At 35.4% G+C, this 26,219-nt stretch overlaps 2 protein-coding genes and 1 non-coding gene across 4 annotated transcripts; 1 reads left to right on the plus strand and 2 right to left on the minus strand.

Moving 5' to 3' along the window:
* The first annotated feature begins 3,634 nt into the window (after window positions 1-3,634).
* Window positions 3,635-18,885, plus strand: LOC132060167 (uncharacterized). Of its 2 annotated transcripts, none has more exons than XM_059453068.1 (11): window positions 3,635-3,831; window positions 7,907-8,015; window positions 8,435-9,322; window positions 9,409-9,488; window positions 11,418-11,630; window positions 11,744-12,716; window positions 14,474-14,992; window positions 15,089-15,417; window positions 16,265-16,363; window positions 16,446-16,571; window positions 16,904-18,885. In XM_059453068.1, exons 1-11 carry the CDS (start codon window positions 3,688-3,690, stop codon window positions 18,659-18,661), a joined length of 5,238 nt encoding a protein of 1,745 aa, XP_059309051.1. In that variant the 5' UTR covers window positions 3,635-3,687; the 3' UTR covers window positions 18,662-18,885. The 2 variants fall into 2 exon arrangements, with proteins under 2 accessions (XP_059309051.1, XP_059309052.1); XM_059453069.1 differs by having other exon boundaries at window positions 11,475-11,630.
* A 902-nt stretch (window positions 18,886-19,787) lies between these two features.
* TRNAC-GCA (transfer RNA cysteine (anticodon GCA)) lies at window positions 19,788-19,859 on the minus strand. The gene has a single exon. It is a non-coding gene; the product is annotated as a tRNA-Cys (tRNA).
* Window positions 19,860-21,765: 1,906 nt separating this feature from the next.
* On the minus strand, window positions 21,766-25,975 carry LOC132060168 (actin-depolymerizing factor 2). The gene is made up of 3 exons (XM_059453070.1): window positions 25,805-25,975; window positions 22,457-22,722; window positions 21,766-22,118 (listed from the first exon to the last, which is right to left on the minus strand). Exons 1-3 carry the CDS (start codon window positions 25,805-25,807, stop codon window positions 21,956-21,958), a joined length of 432 nt encoding a protein of 143 aa, XP_059309053.1. The 5' UTR covers window positions 25,808-25,975; the 3' UTR covers window positions 21,766-21,955.
* Between the last annotated feature and the right edge of the window lie 244 nt (window positions 25,976-26,219).

The raw sequence follows: 26,219 nt of genomic DNA on the forward strand, positions 1-26,219 counted from the left end.
GGAAAAAAATACTTTTTTAAATTTTGTTGTCATATTAAAAAATCGCTTGATAACCGGATTTATTTTTATACCCTTGTAAAACTCTAGCTATTTCCGCTAAGTAAGCTAAAATTTGTTAGACCGTGGGATAGAATTGTTCTAGAAAAAGCAAGAGTTGCATTATAATTTTTTTGTAAAAGTTCAACACATTCCTTAACATCTTCCCAATCGGTAATATTTAACCAATCATCACTATTCGTATTAAAATGGTTGTGAACTTGTTGGGAATCCTATAATCATATGCTTGTTGTAACATAATGTAAGTGTAGTTCCACCTAATGTCAACTTCTACTTGAATTTTCCTAGATCTAAGGCCATTTTCCACATAAGAATTCTTAAAATTTCTCAGTTTTTCCCTATTAGCATTACAAAAAAGAAACGCAACCGCATTTCTAACTTTTTGAATAGAATCTTCAAAACACTCAAGACCATCTTTAACAATCAAGTTTTAAAATGTGACAACTAAATCTCACATGAAAAATATTTTTTAGCGGAGGTTTAATTTCCTTTTTAAAAGACCAATCGCCTTTGTATTATTAGAAGCATTATCTAAAGCAATACAAAGTGTTTTTTTATAAATGTTAAAAAGTCTCATAATAGTAGACATTGAATCCGCTAAAAAATTTTCATCGTGACGACCTTTCCCTTCATCGTATAAAAAAGCTATACTTCTTTTTTGCATCACCCAATTATCATCAACCCAATGACATGTAATAGCAAAAAAATTTAACTTGTTAAGACTAAGACCCAAATCGGCGGTAAGAGAAACACTGCAATTTAAAGAATTAAATACATGGCGCAAATAAAATTTATATTTTTTATACAAATCTATAACACCCGCTCTACAAGTACTTCTAGGAATACCCTCAAATAACGAATTATAACAATGTTGAATATAAGTAACAAACCCCAAACCCGAAGGAAAGAAAAATGGTAGAGCATCAAAAGCAACCATTTTAGCTATTTCTACACGCTCTTTTTTCTTGTCATAGGCAAAATTTTTACCGATTCGTGGGTCTATCGTCATTTGAATACCCCCACATTTGAACCTGTTTGCTCTCCCCAAACATTCATATGTTTAGCTTTCATATGATTATTTAGTGTACCTGTTCCATCATCCTTATTAGTTTGTTGCCTAAAAGCAAATACTTGTCCACATATGGTACATTTTAGGCGTTTGGCTTTCCTTATTCTACTATACCATAAATTTTCAAATTTTAGCGGTTGGCTTACGAGTTCTTGGCGGTTTGTCTTGTGTGTGTGATTGTGCAGGACCTGTATCTCTTATGGGATTTTCGGGGGCTTGTGTTTCATCATTATTAATTTCATTAAAAGTGTCAGAATAATGTTGTTGCATTACCTCATGATCTAAAAGTGGATTATTTCCCCAACATCAATACCTAAATTAGGTGTTTCGTTCTGAGAAATGTTTCCTCATTAAACCCACCCCCTAACAATACCACTACTACCGTGAACACGTCTAAATCTCTTCGCCATTATTAAATAAAATTAATTTAAATCACAAGAAAATAAATTGCAACAAATTAAATTGCTAGAATTAAATTGCGTAAATTAAATAGCGAAAAATAAAGATAGACATGGAACGAAGGTACCAAATTGCCGGACTAATTTTCAACAAAGTGAGAGCTAGAATTGCAAATCCACCAAAGCTACTTCGGATTGTTACAAAATCACCAACTCCACCAACAATATTATAATTGCAAAATTAATAATTGAAACTAGAATAAAACTTTATAATATTTAATTGAGAGAAATTTAAAGTGGCTAATTGTTGCAAAGTAGTTATAATTGAGAGAAATTGAGAGAAAGAGAAGAGTGAATTAGTGTGGATTAAAATTGAAAATGAAGGGGGATTTATATCGGGGTGGGGGATGGGTTAAAGTGTAAAAAAAAAAAAAAAAGTTTGGGGGTGTTGGGGACCAAAAGGGGCGTTTGGAGTCGTTACCGTTTTTTGCAAAATGGAAAAAAACTTTTTAACGGCTACATTTTAAATTTTTTTTTTGATCGGTTTAACGGGTCCATATCGTTTAACTTTCTTCCCAAAAAAATCAAAACCGGATCGGGTAGGTTTTAAACGTAGCCGTGCCCGGCTCGAGTTTTATGTTTCGATCCCAAAAAATCAAAAAACGGACGGTAGGTTTTAACGGTTAACCGTAATTTTGATGTTTCCAAATTCCGGTTCGATTTTATCATCTACGATTTGAATCGGTAAAACTGAACGGTTGCCACATAGGCTTACGTTTCTATAGATCAATGATATGCATAAATACCGTGCATCTGAACTGCCTTTGAGGGTTAATGATATACGTAAATACTGTGCATATATGTATGAGGTCATATATATATATATATATATATATATATATATATATATGCGTATATAAGGCCTGTCTAGCCACTTTGTGCAGAAGAAGTTCTCCAAGATCAACAATAAAAAGATGAAGAATTACTTCTTGCAAGTTTAATACCATGACATTTGAGGCGTTAAGAATTACTTCACTCAATGTGACGATTTTGTTAAGAGAGAAACATGAAGTTGGATTTTGATTTACGTTATAAAAGAAAATATTCAATTTCATGGTTAGACTTATAACTAGGATTCTAATTTTAAAATATTTTCCTAAATTTTAGATTTAAGTTACTATGGTAATCATTTAATATCTGCTCTGACAGTATATAAAATTGAATGGACGAGTGTCAAGGATCAAAATTAAGCATACTTTCAAATTCGGGTGTAATTGCATTTTAGTTCCTCAAGTATAGCTATATTTTTATTTTGGTCCTATTAATATATAATAAAGTATATTAATTCATTAATATCTATGTTTTTATCTCATTATATAGAAAATATACCATTTTATCTAAAATTATATTAACATCAAATTTGCATTATCATTGCAAATTTAATCTAAGACATTAATAATAAAATAGTTTAACAATTAATTGTTTGTTTAAATTAGAAAAGATACAATTCAATTGAATGAATGAATATGTCTAACAAAATATCACAGGGACCAAAAATAACAATTTTTTGACATTTCAGAGACTAAGGGCCCGTTTGGCCATAACAATTATTCACTTTTTTCAAGAATTTTTTTTACTTTTTTCTGAAATCAGCTTTTGGCCATAAGAATTCCAAATACAACTTAAAGTTGTATTCCGGAATTTCAAAAATAAGAAAAACTTGTTTTTCAAAATTTTTACTTTTTTCATAATCAAAACAACTACTTTCAACAAAAAAATATAATGTCAAAAACTATGGCCAAACACAACTCCAAGAGCCCGTTTGGATTGGCTTATAAGTTTTTTTTTAAATGTTTGGATGGCCAGCTTAAAGCCATTTTATTTTTAAAATAAGTCCAGAAAAATAATTAAGTCCGTTTAGCTTAACTTATCTAAAGCAACTTATAAGCTGAAAACAGCTTATAAGCTACTTTTTTTTAAGCCCATCCAAACAGGCTCCAACTCCAACTCCAAAATTCTAAAAAAAAGTGATTTTTTTTATTTTTTGATTTCTATGGCCAAACGCCTACTAAATAGTCGAGACTTTTAGCACCTAAAATTCGTACACCCTGCAATTTCGTCAGCCAGTACAACAGAAGAGAGAGAGAGAGAGATTGGGGTAAAATGGAGGACCAAAGGGAGCTCGTAATAAATAATCGCATGAAAAACCCTAGTGATGAACGAGAACGAAGAGGAGATAACAATAATAATAATAATAATTCATCAGGAAGCAAAGAAGAAGGAGAACTTTCTGCATCTGATAATGATGTAAAAACCCCTATCATTTACCTCTTATTTTATTATATGCTTTACTATTTATTTACATTTACTAGAATAACGCAGCTCTAATTTGCTAGCTCTATGTTTAAGTAGACATTTGGCCATAGAAACCAAATATTTTTTCTCACTTTATTTTGGAATTTTTGTGAATTTGGAGTTGAAGATGGAGGTGTGTTTGGTCGTACTTTTTGCAAATAATATTTGGTTGTTTGAATGTACTGAAACGGAAAAAAAGTGAAAACAGGGCTTTAAGTGTTTTTCAAATTTCAAATACAGCTTCAAGTTGTAGTAAAACCCTCTCATTTACCTCTGTTTTTTACGTTTTCTATTGATTTACTCCATTTTGCTCGAAAACGCAGCTCATTTTGCTAGCTCTATGTTTAAATTCATTATTTGTAAAGGTATACTTGCTTAGTTTCATTTATTACTGTTCTTTATTTGCGGGGGAAGAATATAGCTATTTTGAGCCAAGGATATATTGGAAACAGCCTTTCTACCTCACAAAGGTAGAGGTAAGGTCTGCGTACATCCTACCCTCCCCAGACCCCACTTGTGCGTTGTTGTTGCCATAGAAAATATATGGCTATTTTGAGCCAAGGGTCTATCGGAAACAACCTCTTTACCCTACAAAGGTAGGCGTAAGGTCTTCATATTTCGTACCCTCTCCAGATCCTACTTGTGGGATTACACTGATTACACTGAGTATGTTGTTGTTGTAGAAAATATATGGCTATATACAACAACGAAACCTCAATCTCAATTTACTAATCCTCAACATCCATTCCGTTACATTTGGATGCCTTAATTCTAATGCTTAATTATTTGTCTTTAAAGATTAATTAGGGTTTAGAGATTTTTAATTCTAAAAAAAATATGAAATGATTCTTAATGTGAAGTTCAAAAACAACTAAGCCCTAGATGTGAAGGTTTTCCCCCTATATCCTGTATTTCACAGTTTGTGTTGCTTTATTGTCCTCCTGAATTTAGTTGTCATTGCGTAGATGTGAAGTAAAACTTCTTTCCGTATATCCTTCCTTTATTTACCTCTGTTTCTATGCTTGATTATTTGATTTACTCCTTTTGCTCGAAAACGCAGCTCATTTTGCTAGCTGTATGTTTAAATTCATTATTTGCAGACGTATACTTGCTTTGTTTCATTTACTACTGTTTTATTTGCTTTCTAAGTTAAATTCATTATTTGCAGACGTATACTTGCTTTGTTTCATTTACTACTGTTTTATTTGCTTTCTAAGTTAAATTCATTATTTGCAGATGTATACTTGCTTTGTTTCATTTACTACTGTTTTATTTGCTTTCTAAGTCTTCCTAGAAGGGTAAATGCTGAGAAAATATACCTCAATTTCCAATTTATTAGTCCGAATATCCATTCCCTTATGTTTGGACCCTTTCATTCTAATATCGAATTAGTAGGTGCGCATAAGCTGGCCTGGATACCACAGTTATAAAGAAAAAAAGATTAATTATGGTTTAGAGATTTTATACATTTTCTATAAACTTCTAAACAAAATGGAAGGATTCTAGACAAGCATCAATTTAATGTGAAGTTCAAACCAACTAAGCCTCTGTTTCTATTCATGACTATTGCTTTACTCCATTTGCTCGAAAACACAGCTCATTTTGCTAGCTGTATGTTTAAATTCATTATTTGTGCTAACGTATACTTGCATAGTTTCAATTACTACTGTTTTTTTAGAAAGGTGACAACACTACTTTTTTTTTTGCTGAGAAAATATATGGCTATATACCACAACGACACCTCAATCCCAATTTATTAATTTACAATATCCATTCTCTTAGGTTTGGAACTAATTTGGGCTTAGAGATTTTGTCCATTTAAATTTCTAAACAAAATGAAAAGATTCTAGACTTAAGACGTGTTTGGTACAAAGGACTATAGTTTCCATGATTTCCTAGATTTTTTTTTTGGAAAACAAGTGGTTTTCTTACTTACTTGCTAGTGGTTGGTAAGTAAGCAAAAAAATATTATTCCAAGCAGGGATGGACGCACCTTGGGCTAAGGGGTGTCATCCGACACCGTTTCGTTGGAAAGTTTTAATATATATATATATTATCTGAAAAACAGAATATATCATATATTATATAATATAAATGACACTTCTGTGAAAAAGGATATTGTAGCTCACTGGTTAAGTCCTTGCTATTTCGGCAATTACTGCAGGTGGGTTCGAAACTGCGTAACGTAATTGATCTAGTTTTTTTTTTTTTTTTTTTTTTAATAAATAATTTGTAAGTGCTAAAAAAGAGCTCCTTGAGTTGAGTTCGAAACGTCACAACAATTCTCATAGTGGCCATGATACAAAACCAGTCAACTACATTCGTTTCAGGATAAGCCCTGCACATTAAGTTCCTTAAAAGCAATCTGGAACTGAATTATAACTCTAGGGGTGAAAAAATGATTTATTATTCTCTCCATTTTGTTTGTATGTTTTCCTCTTTAAATGTCGACACTGCTTACGGAAAATCCTGCGTACGCCACTGATTCCAAGAGCATTTATAGTGTTTGGTAAGTAGGCAAAAAAAAAAAAAAAAATTACCCCAAGAGCATTTATATGTAATCTAGCAAAAAATTATGAGGGTTTGGGGGGTGTCGAGGGGTGGCGGTTGGGATTGGGGGCGTTGGTGGGTGTGAATGAGACAACAAAACTTGGAATGTCACTTATTGAACTTGTCTTTTGTCTCATTAACCTCTATTTCTATTCACGACCATTGATTTACTCCATTTGCTCGAAAACGCAGCTCATTTTTGCTAGCTATATGCTTAAATTCATTATTTGCGCAGACGTATACTTGCATAGTTTCTTTTGCTACAGTGTTTTATTGCTTTTTTAAGTCTTGCACAAAAGGGTAAATGCCGAGAAAATGAACCTCAGTCCCAATTTATTAATCCTCAATATCCATTCCCTTACATTTGGACCCTTTCATTTTAATATTCAATAGTTTGTCTTCTAAGATTAATTAGGGTTTTTATCTGGTACATGTGCTAGTGGGAGGTAGCTGGTAACCCGTGGAATTAGTAGCTGCGTGCAAGCTGGCCCGGACACCACGGTGATGAAAAAAATAAATTAAGTAGGGTTTAGGGATTTTCTATAAATTTCTAAACAAAATGAGAGGATTCTAGACAAGCATCAGACCAAATGTGAAGTGCAAAAAAAAAAAAAAAAAAAAAAAAAAAAAATGGCCAAGCCCTAGATTTGAAGGTTTCCCCCCTATATATTCTGTTCTTTCACCTTTGTGTTGCTTTAAAATCCTCCCGAATTTAGTCGTCACTGCTTAGATACGAAGTAAACTTCTTTCTGTGTCTCCCTTCTTTCATTTACCTCTGTTTCTATGCTTGACTATTGATTTACTCCATTTGCTCTTGCAGCTCATTTTTTGTTTAGATTCATAATTTATAGACGTATACTTTGCATAATTTTGTTTACTACTGTTCTTATTTGCCTTTTTAGGTCATCCCGGAAGGGTAATTGCTGAGAAAATACCTCAATCCCAATTTATTAATCCTTAATAACCATTCCCTTACATTTGAACCTTTGATTCTAATACTCAACATTCTGTCTTCTAAGATTAATAATAATTAGGGGTTTGATGTGGTACATGTGCTGGTGGGAGGTCGTCGAATTAGTAGGTGAGCGCAATTGGCCCGGACACCAGGGTTATCAAAAAAAGATTATTAGGGTTTAGAGATTTTCTACATTTTCTATAAATTTCTAAACAAAATGTAAAAGATTCTAGACAAGCAATAGACTACAAAAGCAACTCAGCCTTAGATGAAGGTTTTCCCCCTATATTCTGTCTTTCACCTTTGTGTTGCTTTAAAATCCTCCTGAATTTAGTTTTTATCGCCTAGATGCGAAGTAAAACTTCTTTCCATTTCGTGTTGCTCTGAGTGCCTCCTGTGATGTATCTGTTATTGAGTTTCTACTGTGGTGAATTCCTATGAAATTGTATGGGGCAAATATATAAGTTATGCTGGGTTAGTAGGCTACGATGCTATTGAGCGATTCTAAATTGTTTGCCACAGGATCAAAATGTTTGTTCCACTGATCATCTTACGAGCAGTGATGCTGCTCCACTGGAGCAGCAGGTTCACATTGACACAGTGAATGAGAATTCTCCGAATACCCAGGCAGGTATGTCGTAAAGTTCGAGTATTAAAACATTTATTTGTATTATGAACCCTCAGTTTCATATACCTACTAGAAATGACTGGTCACATTGTTTTGACCAAACTATCTCATCAGTATATGTGCACATTGTTGTTAAGTTCACTTTCCATGCATAGCTATTAACTGGTTGACTTACTCTGGTAGTTTTTCGTTCTTTTGGTAAAACTCTTCTCCTTCCCTGATTCATAGTCTTTTTTTTTTTCCTGTATGCATTAAGGACAAGTAACTAGATAAGAGGTTATAACACATATTCTTCTAGTTCTATGTTCTTTTTAATTTGTGGATCTTACTATTTATTCTGTTAGGTCTTTAATTACATTTTTTGCTTATCTGACTGTCCGGCAACGTATTTGCTAAATATTTTTTTCCTGCATACTTTGCAGAAAAATGTACGTCCAGCAAAATGAGTTGCTCGATTGATGTGCCTTCTAGAACTCCTCAAGAATCAGCTCATCTGAAGAGTTCTAAAAAGAATCAGGGGAATTTTGTACCATTTTTGATAAGCTTCTCAGATGACAGTGGCAGTGACTGTGAAAATTCTGGACAGAAGAAGATTTCAGTAAGTAAAAACAAAACATTGGCTGCGGGTAAATGTTTTAAACCACCAGCACCTGCTCCTCGAAGACCTCAGAAATTGCAAAAGATTACTAGAAATGAGGCAAAGTTGATGCCAAACAAAGGGGCTGTAAGTCACAAAGTTTCTTCTTTAGTGACCAAAACTAATGGAGGCACTTATGGAAATGCTAGGCCCTTGCATAGTATGAGAAACTTTAACAACTTAAATAAGGTAGCGACCCTTGACCACGGGAAAAGAGAAACTGTACATCTGAATTCTAGTAAACTGCATGATTTGCGCCAATTGATCGCAATTCGCGAGAATCAATTGAATCTTGAGAAGTTACAGAATACCAAAAAGTCAACTTCAGCTTCATCTAGGGATAGAAATCTCGTCAATAAAAGGAATTTCATGGTGAGGGCATCCAGAGAAACTACTTGTGATAATTTGCAAGAACTAAAAGAACCAGATAAGAAACGCCAAAAAATTGTTTCACCAAATCCAAGTTGGGGTATCTCAAACTCCCAAGAAATTATGTCTATGGTCATAGAATCAGAGAAGTGTGCATTAAAGGATTCCGATCAACTAAAACGAGCTGATCACAGCAGTCATGGGGGAAAATACCCATCTTGCTCAGTCCTTCCTGGACAGTTGAAACAAAAAGAGTATCAGGGCTCTTCTTCGTCAACAAATCCATCTCTCACTCTGCAAGATGGTACGCATACTCTAATTTGTGTATACGAGCAGCTTGCTTTAAGTGACTTTATTGGATGTCTAATTCAAATGAGCTTATTGCCACAGGTATAAATGCCGTAACGAATCACAATCAGAGTTCCAGCAATTCGTCAAAAGAAATTGCAAGTAAAGCTGCCAATAACTTGGTAAGTTCTCTGAGTATATCACCATATCTCCCTCTGGTTGTCTATGTTTTAACATCAGCCTTGAGAATGGGCATTGAATGGCTTGTTGAGTATTGTTTTGGTGCATGGAGCCTTTGTGTGGATATTGGAACTTAGTTTCACCAGGCCAAAAGTTCTTCATTTAATAAAAGTTCTCTCCCTCCGTTACTGCACTTGCTGCACTTAGAAGCCGGTATTCTTCAGAGGTAAGATAGTGAAGAAAAAATTTCTGTTCCAAGTGGATTGAAATAATTGTCTTGGCCTTTTGTCAAGAGATGCTTAATCTAAGTGTCATGCAGATATTATAAAGAATAGGGTGTATGGGTTTAATAAAACATTGATAGAGTCTGATAAAAGCCTTAGAATAAGTATTAGTCGTCAGTTTAATTTTTGGTTTGGCCCATCAAGCAATAATGTTTCCTCTTGGCAATCAAAGACACGAATTGTAAACACTAAAAATAGAGGTGTTACTTTCTCTGTCTTGTTCTCCATGATCAGATTCTCCTAATTACTTTTTCTATTCTTGTTCTTCATTATCATATCTGAATCTGGTTGTATATGAACTACCTTTGTTTCTTGTGATAAGGGGTCGATGGGTTAGAATGGGAAGGAAAGAAATAGTGATGGAATGGTGAATAAGGTACTGTCTTGACTTTGAGTGCAGTCTCATTCTTGTCCATTCCTTTCTGTTTCTTCCTATTTATTCAAAGCAATTATTCCTAGGAGTCAATCATGAGAAGTTTTGATATTGTTGACATTCCTTCTTCGCTTATAATTGATGGATGTCGCCCCATCCAGGACTATATTGCCTCATCCATGGTTTATTCCTACGTATATTGTCTGTAGTCATGACTTCAATTTTTATGGTTAAGCTGCTCCGTTGCCTTATTAGGAGAGAGAAACTTTTTTCAAAGGGAGCCTACGCAAATGATCTACCTAAGTCATTTGGAGTGGATAACTTTTAGCATAGTTAAAGGTCCAATTCTTTGGAAATAGGATGGATTGACAAGCTAAAATGAAGGGTCCTACCAATCAGCTTTTTATTTACCATGTAATTCCTAAATGAACGAGGTATATAGTTTCGTCCCATACTCCCATTAGCTTTTATTTCCTTCTTCCCGACCTCTAGTACAATTTCCTTAGTAAGGGCCATTTCGAGAATGAAGGATTATGACGAGATTTGATGCTTTCCATTCCAAATTTGTAATTCTAAGTTGAGTTTTTTGTATTATTCATGGTTAAAGTTATTTCCTAGATTTCCTCATCCCGGACCTAGCATGCTTGTATATATGCAACATTCAGATATATAGGATATGATGTCACTTTCACTGTAACGATTCTGGTCAGGCATTAATCAAATCTTTCTTTTGCTCTTGATTTTGTTTCTAACTTGTGAACTTGACATTTAAGCAATGATGAAGTTGAGTATTATGGGGGGAAATTATCTGATAACTCTGACTTCCTCTTGGATGCTGAAAGGGGACGTATGCAATTTCTTTTTTTTTTTTTGGTTGTTGAGAGGAAGTAGATATATGAAATTTCATTTGTTTCATCATATTTTCCACTGATGGTAGACGATTACGAGGTGCAAACTTGTCGAAATAAATAAAGCTGTCTGTTCTCTTCTCACAGGAAAGATCACACAGTAGGCTTGACTTTCTTAGTCATTGTATTGTTTAAGCTGTATATTCTGGTGATAGTGTAGGGGCTTCTATGTGTGTGTGTGTGTTGGGGGGGGGGGGGTTAGTCAATACAAGCTTTCTTAATGCATATATATATATATATATATATGTTGATATAGCGGATATTCTGTTGTCTCTTGTCAACTCATGTTAGCTACATGTATATTTAATTGTGATATTGTACTTTTTCATGGATAGTTGTTATCTTTTCCCTTTTTTTCATTCTAAGGACAAGGCAAAGCGTGCCTCTGAGCTTTGTAGTCAGTTCAATCAGCCTCTTTTGCAGAAGAAAGTGGGTTCTGGGCTTGCTGGTGTTAATGTAACTGAAAAAAGTGACAGCAATCCAGTCAGATCTAATGAAAACACACAGAAGCCCGCTCCAGGTGGTAACATTATTGCAGCCTCTACCCATGGTGCAGGCAGCAATGCTGGGGCCAATGTTGTACGTTCCTGTCTTTTTATGTCTTCCTTTGCATGTGTTTTTCTTTCCCTCTTCTTTTTCTAGAACCAAAGCTTAGGCATATTTCTGATAAGTTCTTTTTCCTCTTGTGAAAGGAATCTCTGAACTTCCCGAGCTTTTGGAACTTCTGTGACAAGCTAAATATTAATGGAAGTAGCAGCATAGACTTACAATCATTGTTGAATTTAGAAGAACTTCAAGATAAGGAACTGGAAGAAGCACAGGAATATCGCCGCAAGTGCGAGATTGAAGAAAGAAATGCTCTGAAATCTTACCGAAAGGCTCAAAGGGCCTTGCTTGAAGCTAATGCTAGATGCTTACACCTATACAGTAGAAGAGAACAATATTCAGCCCAGCTTCGAGATCTTATGATGGGAAATCCAAATCTGTTACTGTCTTCTGCGTCTCCTGACAAAACTGGAATTGGGTTGGACACCTTACCTGCAATTTCTGATGTTAATTTGCATTTAATTCCCAATTCAAGTTGTGCAGTGCAGCCTATGGTTGACTTTAACAATCAACATAGATCCAATTTAGTTGTCCATCCAAATAATGTCGCTCTTGAAAATGTCCCCAGTGTTCAAGAGCATTACGCTTTGGCATCTGATCCCTGTAGTGAGCCTGATTGTATCACATTCAAGCCTCATAAGGAAGACAATGATATAAATGACATGTGTTCCCCTTCTGAGGATGTCAATATGTCTCAAAATGAGGATGAAGGGACATTTCTGTTTGAAGATAAATCTGCAGAAAACCATTTGGACTATCGAGGAAAGGAAAAATCCAGAGTTGACATGGACAAGAATGCGACCAATGCATCAGAGGGGCAATCAGCAATGGATAGTTCTCAGGATTCTTTACTCCTTGAAGCATCTTTGCGCTCTCAGCTATTTGAAAGACTAAGGATGAAAACTTTGTGCCAGAAGGCGAGCCCACAAGAGAGCCTGGAAGCTGTAGCTGAAGGAAGAGCAGAAAATAATGAGCTTGTGGGAAGGGTGGTAATAGACGATAGATTATGCTCCGATTCAGAGCGAGAGAATGAGCCACAGCAAGGTTCTGACTTGCAAGGTAGTGTTCCTTTATGGATGTCTTTCCCTGCAGTAGCTTATCTCTGTTGATTGCAATTTGACCTATGCGGGCATATGATATTCGTGAATCAAAAATTAAAAACAACCGAAATACCTTCTCGGCTATTTGGTAATGCGATGCTTTTAGATAAACAACAAATACTTCTAAAAGAATGTAATAAATGGATTTAGCAAGATGCACATCATTCTCTGTACAAAGGGCACATACAACTTACAAGTACTACCTGATAGTTAATTGGATGTTGTAGCTGAAAGATGTCAAGTGCAGCCTCAATGCCAAACTAGTTGCATTCAGCTATGTGAATCCTTTGTATTTATCGCGCTCTATTTGGGTCCATTTCATTTCAATAAGTACTTTGTTTTCCTAAAACAAATTAAGGGTTTTCTAAAGCTAGAGGTTCTCTACATCCTCACACTTTTTCTTTTTTGATAAGGGCATCCTTACACTTATTCTGACACTGACATACAAACTTCTAAAAGGACTCTTGGCAAACACCAGACCTAATGTAAGCTTAATAATAACCAAGTCTTTATCGTAAACTAGCTTGTATTGCCTATATGGATTCTTTATTTCCATTGCGTTATGGTCTTCGCTAAGTCTGCATTATTTACAAGAGATTGTACATATTTTGTGACAACATCCTTTCATGTTGATTTTAGATCTACTTCATTCATTTTCCCCTTTGATCATCAGTGTCACACCCATGATTAGTCAATATGGAAATCCACATATGATATAGCCAGCCATATAAGGCAACTTTCTCACATGTATGATGATATTGCACATTTGAGTATTCGTTAAATTATGCCTCAATCCCGAACTAGTTGGTAGTTGGGGGACGACCATATGAATCCCAAAGCTAGTTGGGTTTCGACTATATGATTCTCGAGCTGCATCATATTGCATATTTCAAGATTTAAAATTAAAAAATATACTTCCTTTGTCCAATTTATGTGGCATTTTTCGCTTGACAAGAATCAATTTGACTGACCTTTGAAGCTAAATTAGATTAGATCAACTCAATATTTTAAAATTTAAATTTAGATATTTAAAAACTATATTAAAAGTACTTTAAGTTGCAATTCTTCTCATGTCAATATGATGAAAAATACATCTTAAAATGTTGGTGAAAGTTTACATCGTTTGAATCTCGAAATAGGAAAAGTGCCACATAAATTGGGATAGAGGGAGTACTAAAAATCAAATCTAATTGCTTAAGAACTTGGCTTGTCGTGTCTCAGCCATTATTGAGTAAATCATTGACTGCATTCGAAGAAATTATATGCTGAAAGAAGAGATGCAATTTTATTCTGTGTATAGTATGATATTTGTTCAGGTAAAAAATTTGTTAAATCCTTTGCATTTGGATTCTCCATATTTCTGTGATGTACTATGTAACTTTTTTGTGGTAAGCTTAGCTGGTTTGGTTTTTCTTAACCGTATCTGCTAACGATTTGATGTAGTTTTCTGGAAAAGCAAAATTCATTCTGTTGCATCACTTGTACAGTTATACCAGTTAACATGAGTGATTATCTTCTTTCTTATATTTGTATTCTTCTGGTTTCAATTGTCCAAAATAGTTATCATGAAGTTGTATTTTTGGAACGTCATGATATCCATGATCATTTGGAGGTCATATAACATCGAGAAGTCATAAATTATCATTCAGAGGTTGACACTCTTTATTCTGTTTGAGCCAACTTTTGATATCTCTTTCCTTTTTAACTTTTTATTAGGTCGTGACATGATGAGTACGATGTTTAAGATGCCCGCTGAGGTGGATCATCAGTGCAACAATGAGAAACTTGGTTCTAATTTTGCATCCCCTTCATCTTATATTTGTTTAGATAGTTGTATCACCAGAGGCGATGACAAATCTCAGTTCGCGAGCTGGGTCACCTTTTCATATCCTATTTTGAAGAGTGCTATCTTAGAGTTTAAGGTTTCAGATTCCATGAATTTACTCAAATTACAGATTAGAAATTCCATTGTACAAATTTCTCATGATCAGGGGGAAGACAATTCTGGTAGCAGCACCATTCCAAGCATTTCAAGTTCAGTCTCAGTTGAAGCGGCTTCAATGGATTTAATTGGCAGTAAGAGTGGGTCTTATTCTTGCGATTTTGCCATTGACCCGCTTTGGCCACTTTGTATCTTTGAACTTAGGGGAAAATGCAATAATCCCGAGTGTTCCTCTCAACATGTTAGAGACTATTCTTCTGGCAGTAGAATGGACATGACATTGGATAAAGATGGTATGGATCTTCTGTTTGAAATGCGTAAGACATCCTTACAGTTCCTTCTTGTCCGACATCTGGTGTAAAATTTTCATAACTTCTTTTCTTCTGTAGACAAAGTTGGATTACCAACTCAAGGACAGATATCCTCGGCTAAAAGAACTCTTACCAAGTCGCTTGACTGCCTTAGTTTGGCTCCGCCAACTTATTTGGTTGGCTTGGATGTTCTGAAAGCTGATCTGCAGTCATGTAAATCCATTCTAAGTCACGAGTACAGTCAACTGTGGGTGAAGTGCTTCAGTCTTTCCGTTGTTCTCTCAAGTCATCTGCCCACTGATCTGCCATTTGATGAGCCGTTATTTCATGGCGCTAATGCTCGTGTTGAGGTCCAGGGTTGTTGGAATAAGCGATCACTTTATTTTCAGAGCAGAATTGGATCATTGGTTTGTCGAATCATCCTTTTCTTTTCTAATAAAGCATGGGGGTGGGGTAGGAAAAGAGGGAAGGAAAAGGGATGATTTTTAGCTACTTAGATAACGCTTTTGGAAAAGCTGAATTTTTATTTTTAGCTTCAACTATTTTAGATGACTTGCCTCTGAAATACTAGCAAAGCTGTGGAAGTATTAAGGGGCAGCCCGTTGCACAAAGCATCCCGCATTAGCAGGGTCCGGGGAAGGGCCGCACCCCAAGGGTGTGATGTAGACAGCCTACCTTAATGCAAGCATTAGTGGCTGCTTCCATGGCTCGAACCCGTTGAAGTATTAATTTTAATTTTCAATTCATGAATCAAGAAAAATTATCTTGCATCTCCTTGCTGGTTACTAAAACAGTCTTTGTCCGTGAGAAGAATGCAGTCATTGTACGAACTCTGAAACTTAAAACATACTTTAATTTCTCTGGGTAATATTTTGTCTTTTTATTTTTACAATGCTTTTATTTTTCTTTGGAACTTTTATTAGTCGAGGCATCTGAATCTATCTAACCATGCAAATGATGTTTTATTGGTTATGCCCTTTTATATCATACTACTAGGTCTTTTCCAGTGGCTCTTCTAGCTTCCCAATTCACTAGAATGCTCCTTACCTTCTTCTACCATAGGAGTTTCATCTTCTGGTTTCTCAGTCATATATTGTGGAATATCCCTTTTTGTTTCCTGTCCTTGTATAGGCTCGATTTTGCTATGCAGCAAGCAAAGCTTTCCCAACCTTCTGTTGAAGGCAGATAAATAGTTGCTGCCCTTCTTTGGCACATGCTGTCAGTGCTGTAACTTATCTTCTAATAACTTACCAGGGTCCATGCAAGGAACTATCTGCTGATTATGACCAGATTGTAGAGATGGCTCTTCTTAATCTCAGCCAGGAGGCTAATAAAATGAAGGGAAGGTTACAGGTATGTTTCTTGGTGGTGATTATGGTTTAGATATATGGAGGGTCAGTAATCTCATCCTTCTAATTTTTGCTAAAACATGTAGGCTCTTAAACTCCTTGCTCGAGCTTTGGAAGCCAACCCTATGTCAGCAGTTGTCTGGATCGTTTACCTGTTACTTTACTATAGCAGTCAGAAGTCTATTGGAAAGGATGACATGTTCAAAATTGCGGTATGCAGTATTTCTACATGGAACTCTGCTGTTAAAATGGAATATTTTAGTTGGTTCAAGGTGTTTATATCATTAGGGAGTCTGAGCTGAAAAACATGTGTACATTATAGGGATAGGAATATATTTTAATTGCATCAGAGAACACCAATTTGGTTTATTTTGTTTAGGCCCCTTCTCCAAGTTATGTACGAGCCCTTCATTCTAATAGTTGGGGCTTCCTGAAAACTTGTCATAAATCACCTTCAGCAATGGTTTTACTTTGACTTGTGAGTTTGTCTATGATTCACTTCATTATCTACATAGGTACTGATTAATCTTATTCTGCAATCCAGGTTGAGCACGCTGAAGGCTCTTACGAACTCTGGCTTTTATTTATAAATAGTCGAACACAGCTGGATGAGAGGTTGGCTGCGTATGATGCTGCACTCGTGGCCCTGTGTCGCCATGCATCTGCATCTGATAGAAAAGCTCTTTTTGCCAGTGATGGCATATTAGATATATTTTTGCAGATGATGAATTGTCTCTGCATGTCTGGGAATATTGCTACAGCCATTGATAAAATTAATGAGCTGTATCCCACAGAAGAGAAATCTGATAGCCCACTCAGACCATCTCTCCCTGATATCATTACATGCTTAACCATTTCTGATAAATGTATTTTCTGGGTCTGTTGCGTCTACATGGTTGTGTACAGGAGGCTTCCTATTACTGTTCTGCAGCGGTTTGAATATCAGAAAGAACTTTCTTCCATAGATTGGCCATCTGCTGACTTGACCTTTGATGAGAAGCAGCGTGGTGTCTCTTTGATGGAATTAGCAGTAGATTCTCTAGCATTATACATCGATAGAGAGTCTCTCGAAGATGAAGCAAATCTCAGGGCAGCACACCTGTTTTCGGTCAATCACGTTAGATGTGTAGCGGTGCTTAAGGGTTTAGAATGTAGTAGGAGTTTGTTAGAGAACTATGTCACGTTGTATCCATCATGTCTAGAACTTGTTTTGATGTTAGCTCGGGCAGAGCATGATTTTGTAGATGGAACTTTTGAAGGTTTTGAAGATGCTATAGATAACTGGTTTGAGGAAGTTCCTGGAGTGCAATGTATTTGGAACCAGTATGTCCAATGTGCACTTCAAGATAAGAAAAGAGATTTTGTTGAGGGATTAATGACTCGATGGCTCCAGTATTCATGGAAACACAAATACTCTCAAAATAGCTGTCTGGACACAGTAGATAGTGACAACTCCCAGTCTTTACCACAGACTGCTTCAGTATCTGATATTGCTGTTCTCTTTTCCAATTCTAGCCAGAATGATATTGTATTTGGGATGCTGAATTGTTCCATCTATAGGCTATTACAAAATGATTACACTGAAGCTCAATTAGCTATTGATAAGGCATTGGAGGCTGCTTCTGCTGAGAATTACAGTCACTGTGTGAGAGAACGTCTCTTGTTCCTGACTGCAGATAGTTTGCACAAAGATGGGCAAGCATTGAGACTTCTGTCTGGTTATTTGGCTAATAAGCGTGCTTCGATCATGTCTGAGCCATTGTCCAGACAATTCATCCAAAGAATTAATAAGCCTAGAGTCCGGCAGCTAGTTAGCAAATTGTTATGTCCGGTGTCATTGGAGCCTTCCGTGGTGAACACAGTTCTGGAAGCATGGTATGGTCCATCTCTCTTACCTGAAAAGAAAGACGAACTCACTAACTTTGTTGACACGGTTGAGAGCTTAATGGAGATACTACCTTCCAACTATCATCTGGCAATTTGCGTATGCAAGCAGTTAACCAGAACCTCAAGTGCAGATATTGCTTCTGACGGCGTCTCTTTTTGGGGAAGTGCTCTCTTGATAAGTGCATTATTTCAGGCGGTTCCTGTGGCACCAGAATATGCATGGGTAGAAGCTGCAGATATTTTGCATGATCTTACAGGTTGCCGGTCCCTATCTATCAGTTTCCTGAAGAGAGCTTTGTCTATACATCCATTCTCTATAATGCTTTGGAAATCTTATCTCAGTTTGTCAGAGGCTGAAGGAAATTCAGAATCTGTAAAAGAAGCAGCAATAGCAAAAGGCATTAAACTCCGGTGACTAATATAATCTTGGGCAGCTTTTTGATAGGGTAGTGAATTATGTAAATGTGAAGATGCACAAAAGGCAGATCAATAGTTATGTAGAGAACGAGAGAATGTACATGTACAGGAAAATCATATCGGTCCATGCTGCCAAAGATATTTGTCTGAGTAAAACCTTTTTATTGTATGAAGATATAAGCTTTGTCATGTTTTCTATGGTATTTTGCTGTGGCTTCTTCATTTCCGTTATTTCCTTTTTCGATCTGCTTTGAACTCTTTTCCTCGGGCCGAGGGTCTATCGGGAACAGCCTCTCTACCTCCAAGGTAGGGGTGAGGTTCGTGTACACTCTGCTCTCCGTGGATTCCACTGGGTATGTTGTTGTGGTGTTGTAGCCTATGAAGACTTAGGGTAAAGTTACTGTCTTTTGGGTTGATGCAATGGTACAGCAACAAATTATACATTTCTTGAACTATTAACTTTTGCTTATTAGTCTACTAAACGCTTGTAGTTTTTAATTTTTTTTTTTCACTCATCGAATTCTGAAATTGGTTTTGTTGCAAGTCATACGTATACTGTTTTCATTTTGTGGCTACCTTTGAATGACACCCCATTTAAAGTTTTTAACATCATCAACCACCTCACCGAGGAAAATTTGCACATCAATGTATGCTTCGATTAATAAGTAAATTGATTACATAAATATTAGTAATGTTTAAATGCAATCAACGATTAAAGAGTGTAGCAATTCTTTTTCGATATTAAGAAAGTGCTACCTCCCCCATTTTTCATATGAAACAGGGTCTTTCTTTTAGACAAAGACATGAAATGAAAATCGAATCCATTAGTAAACATCCAACAACAACAACTACAAACCTAGTGTGATCCCACGAAATAGTGAAATGAAATGTGGATAAGAGATGACGCAGACCTTAACTTATCATTGTTAGGTTAGTAAACTATAAACATCCTTCATTTTTTTCAAAACAAAGATTATTTAAAAAGTTAATTTACTGTTTGAATTATGTTGCACAACTAAAGAAAAAATAATGAATATATCCTAAATAGAAAATAAGAAAACAGCTGCAGAAATCGATTCATAGAAATAAACAAATAACTTTAAAAAAAAAAAAAAAAGAGTCGAAGGGCCCACCCGGGTTCGAACCGGGGACCTCTTGATCTGCAGTCAAATGCTCTACCACTGAGCTATGGACCCTTTGCTGTTCACAACAATCAGAAATACTATTTGTACGATTTCTAGAAGTTTTATACAGCCATCTTTATTGGGTACATAATTTTTAGAAGCTATTATGTACACCCTCTGTCCCATATTAGTTGTCCTGTTGCACTTTTCGAGAGTCAAATTGACCAATATTCGGAGTTAAATTGGATTAAATCAATTCAATATTTTAAAGTATAATTTAGATATTCAAAAGCTACACGAAAAGTACTACAATTCTTCTCATATTAATATGGTGAAAAAATATATCCCATAATGTTGATTAAAGTTTTGTAGAGTTTGACTTTTAAAAAAGGAAGGTGGACAAGTAATATGGGACGGAGGTAGTATATATAAACATGGAATCATTAATATCATTCTTTCTTATTGCTTTAAAATTGTTATTATTATTGGAAGAATAATAATAACAACTAAGGCAGAGGTATCTTAGCCCCCATGAGAACTGATTTACGTATAATCGAATCTAATTACGCGTCAATTTTCTTTTTGTTAATTAAAATAAATAATACACTACTCAGGTACTGTCTTCGGCTCAATTCATATATTTATGTATGATTGAAATTTTATTTACAAATTATAGACATTTGTGTAAGTTTGCGAAAAAGAACAGTGATGCAATGACATTCACTTGCAGACTTACAAATTAGATGGCGCTTAACAAAGTGAAATTCTCAAAACATTACTTAGATAAGATCATCATATCAGTAATCTTATTTTATTGTTATTGAATAGCCGGTTAACAAATTTGGAGGTCTTAAGAGTAATCCAAAATTATTACCTGAAACGTCAAATACTAATCTTCAGAAAAGACAATAGGAGAGTTGGATCAAATATTTGAGACAAAATTACATCTATTTGGCACAGACAATTCATGTCAGCAGAGTTGCTTCTACTAAATGCACTTCCATTTATGTACCAAACATCACATTAAGTTATACATCTGTTCAAAAAGAAGCAAGCCTAGTGGCTGAAGCAGTATTGCACTAAAGACGACGACGACAACAACAACATACCCAGTGTAGTCCCACAAGTGGGGTCTGGGGAGGGTATACAAACCTTATCCCTATGTTGGGAGATAGAGAGGTTTCCGATAGACCTTCGGCTCAGAATAAAGCAATAATAAAGCAAGCTAATAAGAAAAATGGACAATAACTGCAACAAAATAATATGCTAAGCGAGGAAGAAGAGACGGTAAAAGTATTGCACTAAGCACTCTGCAAAATCATGGAGATTATACCATTTCATATTCTCAACCATGTAACTGCTCAGAAAGGAGAAAGTCTTTGTTGATGTAGCCTCAAAAAAGAAACTTTTATTTGTTTGCTCCTTATTCATTATTTTTGTTCTACAACAACTACTACTACAACCATCTGAAGCTAGTTGAGTCCGTCATATGAATCCTCACTGTCCAGTCGCTCAAACTCATGTCCTCCTCCTTCACCTCAACCCAGGTACAACCAATTTTCATTCATCTGTATAACTTGTATTTTCTTCACCAGACCCACTTAGGGGATCACACTAGGTATGTTGTTGTATAACTTTGTATTTTCTGCATCATCTAACCTATTAGACTGAGAATATAAGCTTTGACAATACCACTAAATGTACTGCATTTCCTTGCTCTATGTTGAGGAGATGCTTCAGACACTCTCTAACTCAATTAGAATCTATTCTTAGATGCATAGTCCCCTGCACTGATTGAAATGATGAACACACAACGTATACAATTAAGGACATCACAATTTAACGGAATGAGTTCAAAAGGTAATCCAAGTTGAAAGACCACCTATATAAGAATAGAACATGTATTAAAAGATTATTGAAGTTCTCTGAGCAGATGAGACTTGAAAGAGTAAGATGAACTAAAAGAAAACAACGATGCTCAAAATAACAAGATAGCTCCTTGATTTCATGAACAATATAACATAGAGTGAAGAGTATTGAAGTTCTCTGATAAGAAGAGACTTAAAAGAGTAAAATGAACGGGAACGACAAGCCGGTAGTATAACTAACCAAGTTCTACTTCCCCCACAAACTATAATCACTTTAGCATAAGCAAGACACTCAAGCACTCAACATTCAATTCCGCCAGCTCGACTTCTGAAAACATCGAGCCCCATCTCTGTAGGATCAGTTGCTTGCAGCTCTACCTGGAATCCATCAAGCTCTCTCTTGAACCTGTCTTTGGAGCTTGCATAAATCATCTTGCTTCTCACCCTTGCCGTGTCAGGTGACCTTCAACAAGATACAGAACAAAAGGTCAAGCTAGATAACCAAGAGTATAAACGAACCGGCAAGATGAAAGTTTATATCACTAAATTAAGTACTCCCTCCGTCCCAATTTATGTGACACTCTTTCCATTTTAGTCAATCCCAAAAAGAATGATAACTTTCTATATTTAGTAACAATTTAACTTTACAGTACCCATTTTACCCTCAATGAGATGATTTATAGCCACACAAATATCTAAGGCTTATTTTAGACCGCAAGTTCCAAAAGTCTTCCTTTATTTCTGAAACTCCACGCCCGATTAAACACCATCACATAAATTGGACGGAGGGAGTATACTTACCAAGCAATGAAGAATATTCTGCTCTTCTGGCAGTTTTCTGCTGTCATGAAATCAAAGTCATAGACAGCATACCGACACTCATCAGCAGGGAGGCCAGCAGTGAAATTCTCATAGCTTTCAGTTGGTTCACCAAGCTTTTCCACAACAACTTGCTTTGACTTCTCTTCAATCTTATAGATGATGAAGCGGTAGGTTCTTTTTGCCTTCAAGTCTAGAAACTTCAGCTTGCAATCATCATGCACAGCCATCCCAGACGCAGCGTTAGCCTATAATTTTTTCACGACATACAACATTAGCCCAAACCCACTACAAGGCAACACGCTGAACAGAAATACAGGGGAACAATAATGGGATAAATACCCTATCAAGATCAACAACTTTGTCTTACACCTATAACTCATTAGGTTAAAATTATCCAACCAGTCTAACCACACTTCCAGATACTCCTCCTTCCCTAAAGAGAAAAGAATCAACAAACAGAAGAACAAAGAAAAGAACCAAAGCCTCCAGTAATTGAGATTTCCAAGTCTTATTCATTTTGTCTAGAATTTACAATTCCCACTTAAAAGACCTCCACCAAATAATTGCGAGAAAAACACGTGAAGAGAAAAATAACAATTGCATTTCTTCTGTCTCAGAAGAGAAGAATACATTATTTTCAGAAGTCACTAAGAAGACCAGAATACATAAGAAGTCGAAAAGATGATTTCCTTTCCTTGTTTTTACTTTTCTTGATGACAAAAAATGAAGATGGTGGAACAAGCACTCTCACCAGTAGATTTTGAAATTGCGATACAAGCTGAGGATAATCCGGAATGAGGCTCTCATTACCACCCAGAGGGAAGAAAAAATAAAAAATAAAGGGGACAGTGGCATCACCCTGTGAGACCTTTACTATCGCATAATGGAATTAATACAAACTCCAAACGTAACTTCCAATGTATGCGTTTTCCAGCACCCAAAAGTTCGAATAATCAAGGCTAACATCATTCCATAACTTTCAAGTCAACTTAAAAATAAATATCTTTTTTGGTGTTCGAACCTCAATAAAAGTCTTAGGAACAGAATAAAGCACAGGTAGAAACTTATAGGCATTCAGACTTACATGATTTGCAAAATAGTGTTTGTTTTACAATTTTCTCCATTATTTCAACCTCAACTTGACATATAGAATCTGAAGTTGAAAAACTAGTTTCAGGAGTATTTCAAGCGAAATAATAGTTTCACTCTACCACAACTTCAAATATACACTTTTTTCAGCTTCAACCAAATATTGTCAAGACGAAGCCTTATTGCCAATCCAAGCAAGAAATTTTATCCAATAAATCATAGATTTTAACTCTCCACACTCCTATTCTGAAGCCTGAGATTTACCCTGAACTTTTGCATAATTAAGCAACCAAAAGGAGAAGTCCAACCAAGAATAATATCTAGATGACCCGAACATAAAAAGGTTAATAGTCAAACCCACACGGAAGACTGTGCATGCAAGAGATGGTGGTATCAAAGAACTCACAATTCAAACCATAGTGTTACCAAAAGAATCAACTATTAAAAAGAACAGTTGGAGTCGTTTGTCCAAAGAATTTTTTTCCTTTTGTTAAACATAATACTGGTTATACATTGGATTGATTTTTTTAAGATAAGTGTTTTTTCTATTCTTTACTTTCTTTCTTGTTTTATATTATCATTTTATTAGCATCTCTCATTGGTAATATCATCACAGAGTTGAACATTGTGATGATCATAGAGTATTTGGTTCTTTCAAGTTCTTATTTCTTACATGCTTGCTAGTCGTAGAAGAGATGTTTGACCTCATTAAGATTTGTAAGTTAAGGCCTAGCTCCCCTTGCTTGTACTTAATTCTTTTTGAGATTCTTTATTATGAATGAAAAAATTCACTCAGGGTAAATATTTGAGTGGTCCAATATTCGCTTTTAAAAAAAAAAAAAAAAAAAAAACAGTTTTTCCTACCCCACAAAGGTGTAGGGGTAAGGTCTGCCTACATCCTTACCTTCCCAGACACCACTTGCACTACACTGGGTATGTTGACAACATACCCAATGTAATCCCACAAGTGGGGTCTGGGGAGGGTAGAGTTTACGCAGACCTTACCTCTACCTTTGTGGGGTAGAGAGGTTGTTTCCAATAGTTTTGAGTTTTTCAAGTGAAGTTTTTTTCCCCTCACATTCAACTTTTTAAAAGATAAATGCATGTTCAGACACAATTTTGTTTTCTCCTTTTAAATCTGCTTTGATTTGCGATATTTGAGCCCAGGGTCTTCCGGAAATAGCCTCTCTACCTCCATGAGGTAGGGATAAGGTCTGTGTACACTCTATCCTTCTCAGACCCCACCTTTGGGATTACACTGGGTATGTTATTATTGTTGTTGCATGTTCAAACTTTAATTTCCAAATACACTTTTTCAACTTAAACTTCAAATACTACATTTTTTTCAAATATCACACTTGTTATGTCCAAACACCTACTACAAGTGGCTACTAAAACAAAGATCTAAAGATGGATTTTGAAAAAAGAAGGGGCTCTTTTTCTTTTTCTGATGACAAGGGAACCCACAGCCGCTACCTTCGGGTGCGCACAGGGTAAAATCCACTCCTATGCAATAGCCCGCAAACCACACAGGAGAAATAACCCGCATCAAAAATAAAAAATAAAATAAAAAAGGGGCTCTTCACAGCTCAAAATCACGGCCATCAGAAGATCCCAAAGCAAAATAATAAATAGTCATATGAAATACCTAATACGCATTAATCTAATCATAAATTGAAATCAGATCCATAAAACGCCAAAGAAATGAGCAATCCAACTGGTAATTTTCATCAAAATTACAGGAAATCGTATCTGTTTGGCCATGAAATTTGTTTTATCTTCAAAATATTTTTCAAGTGAAATGCATGTCCAAACACAACTTCAAGTTCCAAAAATCACCACTTCAAAAACTCAAATTTTCACGTTTCAACTTCACAATCTATGGCCAAACAGGAGCTTCTAATATGTATAAATAATATATCTAAAAACTCAGTAACCTGTCTTTTTTTTTAATAATCTATAACTTATAAACTCAAAATCCTAACTCCGTCTCTAATTAAAAAAAATGGTCATATGAACTACCTAATACTCATCAACTAACAATAAAGTAAAATCAGATCCATAAAACACTAAACAAATCAGCAACCCAACTCGTAAATTTCATCAAAGGTATTAAAAAATCATGTCTATTATACATATCCTTGTACAGATCGAAGTAGTAGCTAAATTTTAAAATCATTATAATTAAAATTATGTTTACACAAAGAGTTATTAAAAAAAAAAAAAAAATTGACTAACCATGATTGTAGGAGAGAGAACCGATGAAGGATGGAGAAAATTTAGGTCTCCGATAAAGTTGGTATTTGGGGAAGATGTTTTTTTTTCTCTTGTCGATGATGAGACCAGATACGAAAGAAGAGGGGTCCTTGTTTTTCCTCTCTTTTCCCCCTTTTTTTTTTTTTTTTTTTTTTTTTTTTGAGGGAGATTGTGGTTGTTATTTATACTCCGTCTGTCTAAATTTATGTGATATATTTTAATTAGGCGTGAAGTTTAAGAAAAAATGAAGACTTTTGAAATTTATTGTCTCAAATAAGTTATAAATATTTGTGTGGTTATAAATTATTTTCATCTAAATTTAGGTGATGTAATTTGATTAGGCATGGAGTTTAAGAAAGAAAGGAAGACTTTTGAAATTTATTATCTAAAATAAGTT

Source organism: Lycium ferocissimum, chromosome 6, assembly GCF_029784015.1.
Source record: "Lycium ferocissimum isolate CSIRO_LF1 chromosome 6, AGI_CSIRO_Lferr_CH_V1, whole genome shotgun sequence".
Taxonomy (NCBI): domain Eukaryota; kingdom Viridiplantae; phylum Streptophyta; class Magnoliopsida; order Solanales; family Solanaceae; genus Lycium; species Lycium ferocissimum.